Source organism: Notechis scutatus, chromosome Z (genome assembly GCF_049901735.1).
Source record: "Notechis scutatus isolate UNSWTSFEM ecotype Mainland chromosome Z, rNotScu1.2, whole genome shotgun sequence".
Lineage (NCBI taxonomy): Eukaryota > Metazoa > Chordata > Lepidosauria > Squamata > Elapidae > Notechis > Notechis scutatus.
Window position 1 is genome coordinate 98,917,286 of NC_142025.1, and position 4,558 is coordinate 98,921,843.

At 43.5% G+C, this 4,558-nt stretch overlaps 1 protein-coding gene across 1 annotated transcript; it reads right to left on the bottom strand.

Moving 5' to 3' along the window:
• Positions 1 to 486: 486 nt before the first annotated feature.
• Positions 487 to 3,953, bottom strand: HOXB1 (homeobox B1). The gene is made up of 2 exons (XM_026669674.2): positions 3,254 to 3,953; positions 487 to 833 (listed from the first exon to the last, which is right to left on the bottom strand). Exons 1-2 carry the CDS (start codon positions 3,951 to 3,953, stop codon positions 487 to 489), a joined length of 1,047 nt encoding a protein of 348 aa, XP_026525459.2.
• Between the last annotated feature and the right edge of the window lie 605 nt (positions 3,954 to 4,558).

A 4,558-nucleotide genomic window follows, 5' to 3' on the forward strand; every position in this document is an offset into this window, starting at 1 on the left:
TAAAAAGGAAGGAGGGAAGAAAGGAAAATGAGGATTTGCTTTGCTGGTATTCTAGTGATGTGGAAATTGCATTCACATTCTTGCTACTCCGAAGCTTGAAGTAACAAAGAAACGTATAATGCGTGAATCTGACAACTAAGGCGTAGAAACACAAACTTAAGGGAAGATAACTTCAAAATCTACATTTATGAGCAATTCTGTTGGAAGTCGCTTGCATGATTATAACTAACCCTTGAGCATCCAGAAAAAAAATTGTGCAAAATTCCTGTATCTCTACATTCGAAAATACGCGTTTCTTTTTCGTAAGAGGGGCGCGTGTGCATAGATACCATATGCGCGTGTGTTCATGGTTCTTTCGGGTGGGTTTGTCTTTTGTGCCCATAAGCTTAGGACCGTCTATTCCTTTTACAAATCGAGCAGCTGCCTCTTTGAAAGGGGAGGTTACTTCGGTGGGCAGGACTCGACCTAACTAGCCCTCCTTCCCCTTCAAGAGGACACCGAGCTGGGAGAAGCTTCGGGGGTGGAGGGCCCGCTGGATCTGTCAGACGACGCAGCCTCGCTGCTTTCCTTGGCAGAGTCGCGGAAAGCGGCGGCAATGGGTTGGGAACCAGCCAATCCTTCCTTTTCCCTCTTCTTCTGTTTCATCCTCCGGTTCTGGAACCAGATTTTTATCTGAGTCTCGTTCAACTCCAAAGTAGCAGCGATTTCCACCCGCCTGGCTCGAGTGAGATACTTGCTGAAATGAAATTCTTTCTCCAGCTCAGTCAGTTGTTTGGTGGTGAAATTGGTCCGGATCGTATGGACGGCTAATCCATAGTCAGTCACTTTCGTTGCTGGGATGAGCAAGAAACGGAGAAGGAAACAATCAAACAATTGGTTAGAATTATTTCCGAAATAAACCATCAGTCAGCTGATATTAATTAATCTCTGATATAAACCTAGATAGAAGCAGGTGTGTGCCTCCCAAAAGCCCAGCTCTTCGAAGGTGTTGAGTGACACATTTTACTGTACTTTGCATTAGAAGTTTCTGGCCTGTAATCTTTAGATGGATTGTATTGTGCCGCATACTTTCCAGCTGGTATGGGGATTGTGATACAATACACCTTGGAGGGCATCAACTTGAAAAGCTTCCTCTATATATTGCAGGCATAGTTTGCGCTTTTCAGAAATGGGGGCTTAACTTTCATGGCAATCCATTCATTCCCCATTAAGATTTTTCAGTTCCTAATTCTAGGTTTAGGAAAAATTGTGCTCTGATCTTTACGTTTATAAAAGAATTCCTGCAGGGTTTTGGCACAAAAGGTTATTTGTGTTCTAGATCAATCAGCCCTCTGTCAGGCTGATAGGGAAATACCTGATCCAGGAAAAGACCGGAGAACAAAGTTTAAAAAAAAAAAACTCAGATCAGGCTGATAAGACCTTCAATCCCCCTCAGCCCAAAACATTAGAGTCTTTTTGACGCCCTGGGAAAAGACACTCACTCTGAAATGTTTAGCCTTGAAAGAAACTTCAGCCTCTGTTTAAAAGTTTTTCTTCTAAATCCTGATCTGACAAGATTCCATATGTTTCATGCTAAGGCAACAGTATGTTGTGACTATAGAAAGACATTTCCCACCAGGGTTATTATATGCTAAAAATATTGGGAAGGAAACTCAGCTTTACTGGTAGTTGATGGTCCAATATCTTATCTATGATTGGATTTTTACATAGCAATAAGCCATGTAACAAGTCTCTGAAAGTCCATAGTTTATACAAGCCACTACAATATCATTACAAAATATAACTACTTTGACTTATATGTGAACTCACCTTTAATGTCAGGGCTACCTCACTGAAACTGTTTCAACATATTCTGTACAGACCAAGATCTTTCTTAACTTCAATCCCAATGTCTGAATTGAGGGACATTAGTTCTGTTTCTGATTTGTCTCTCCTGGATCTGATCAAAGTTGGGTAAGATGAAAATTAATAATCTGGACCAGCTCTAGGCAGGACCAAGGTCTAAAATAAACCCAATTTATTTCAAAGGGGAGGGAATCACTGATTAGCATATGGCTTTTGAAGGATTCAAAAAAAAACAACCCAAATGATGAAGGCAATTGCATAAAAATTAATCTCAACCAACTCCTATTAGAGGATCCTATTCAAAGAATAAGCACCTAGTAAAATCCTAATTGGGTTGGTCTTCTGTTCATCTGTTTCATGGGAATGCTTTTTTTCTGGCTTTTAATCCCTGGTTAATAGTGATATAGAAAGGTTTCCTTCATCAGGGCTGGGTCCATCTAGGACAAGGATTTTGTTCTTGTGAATAAAAAGACAACACTGATTTTCTCTAGGAAATATAAGACAAACTAAATCTCCCCAGTGCCCACATCTGTTTGGATAACCATGGATCAAAATATGGAAGCAGAATCAAATAAGAGCAAAGCTATGAGCTATTGTAGCTCCTGTAAGTTCAGAAACTTCCCATTTCCCAAACTCTAAATCAAGATTAGACAATCTTCTGCCTCCAGGTTTGTTTGTTTTTTACTTCCACTGTTATAAGCCTCAGTCAGAATTGTCAGAAACTGTTGTGAATTCTACAAAGCACCTATCATTTGCTTGCAGTTGGTCTAATCTACCTGGATTCTTTTATTGATTCAACAGCTTTAGAAAATATTAGTTTTTCTACCTTATCTATCCTATTACAAAATAAATAATACAATGGCACTAGCTGCAGCGCCATAGTTTCTGGAACTCTTTCACCTTTTTCTTTTTCTTTTTGCGTTTCTGTTCACAGGTATCATTATACTTCCATTTTCTCTTCCTGCAGTTAGAACCAATTACTTCTAAAACTACCAACTGCACAGTCACCAAATGAGTCTTTTCCACTTGGCAATTCTGGAAACAAAGAAGTCTTTCCCACCTCAACTATTCTCAAACTGGCCTTACTTTCTTCTTTCCTCCTTCTGTCCTATCTTCCTACCACTCCCTCCCTCCCTCTTATGATTTGCCTTCTTCTCAGACCAAGGTTAATGATGTAGTGACATCCCTGCTTTTCAAGAGCAGGTTCTCTTTTCAACAGTAGCCACCTCAGAAGATGTCTCTGGAGTCTCTAGTGTGAGATAGATGAGGGAATCCTGAGCCAGTGCATAAGCCTGATTCCCACTTGCTTCCTTTGACCCCCCCACCCCCTTTTTGATAGGATCCTGGTAAGGCAGCAAGATGAATATACACTCGTCTCTCTGGGTGTCCAGGTGTGTTAGAGATTTACCTGTTCTGGGAGGATTCCTTTTCACTTTCATCCAGTCGAAGGTCTGGCTAGTGGTAGCAGCGGCAGTGGTAGCAGCAGCAGCAGCAGCAGCAGCAGCAGCTGTGGGACATGGATGGGCCCGGCAAGCTCTCGGCTCTTTGTTCTCAGATAGAGGTGGGGAAAGATTGCCCAAAGCCCCTTGCAAGTAGCCCCCCTGATCAGAGCCATATTGGTGTGGTTGGAATTGGCCCGGGGTGGCTGCACAAAAAGCATCAGGTATGCTTCCCACTAGATGGGAAGAGGAATGGGAGGAAGCTGCAGCCAAGCTGGCAGGGTAGGCCGAGGTCTGAAAATAGGCTCCATCCGTCTCTGGGGAGCTATGGTAGAACTGAGGGTTGGTGAAGCTGGAGTTGCAACCCGAGTTTGCATATCCCCCTCCTCCTCCTTGGTGAGAGGGGCTGGTGAAGGAGATACCAAGGCTAGCCGGGCTGTGAGGAAGAGGAGGAGGGTAGCTGGGGCCCTGTTGGTGGTGGGCATTGGGCCCAGTAGCACCCACCCCTATCATCCCAAAGCGCCCATCTGACTGATAGCTGTCACAGGCTGGAGTGGTACCTGAGCAGGCTGGGAAGGAAGTGGTCCCTTGGTCGAGGTGCTGGTACTCCTTGGGCGGGTAGGTGCTCATCTCACGGTTACAAATTGCATAGTCTAAAAAGAAGTTCATTCTAGGTATTGTTCCTTTGCCAATGATGGAAGAGGGTTGCCCTGTTTTATGGGGATTCCTTCTGCCCTACAACCTTTAGATAGTATGTCAAAGTTAACCAGGGGGAAAAAGGGAAGAGAGAGAAAGAGAGAGAGAGAGAGAGGGAGAGAGAGAGGGAGAGAGAGAAGAGAACCACCCTTCCCATCTATGGATCTCCAGGCTTAAAGCCCCCCCCCTCCTTCCTTGAAGCTATCAGAATGGGGGATGGGAGAAGGTGGTGGTGGGGTGGAAGGGGATCTAAACCACGTGATTCCCTTCAAGCCCAATGAGCAAATGCCTCCCAAACTTTGTCAGATATCTGCCATCATCCATCAAGTCCTTTGCATTTGCATGACAAAGGGACTTCAATCAAACTTTTCCCCATCGATCTGATTAACAACATGGATACGTCAAAAGGTTTTTCCCTCAAAGACTTCGGAAGAGGGGTAGAAAAAGGAAGTGATAGAAAAGAAGTTGTGGGGGAGAAAAGAAGGGGAAAGTTAAAACTATTCAAAGTCTATTCTGTGTGTTAGAAAAGGCTGTGACAAAAATCATCAGAACTTTTCTCCTCAGCTGAAACAAAAAGA

What these genes read in the sequence shown, in the direction of transcription:
- HOXB1 (XM_026669674.2), bottom strand. Translation starts at nt 3,953, where the DNA reads ATGAACTTCTTTTTAGACTATGCAATTTGTAACCGTGAGATGAGCACC. An exon ending in AAGGAATCCTCCCAGAACAG is followed by an intron (nt 834 to 3,253) that starts GTAAATCTCTAA and finishes TGCTCATCCCAG; the next exon opens with CAACGAAAGTGACTGACTAT.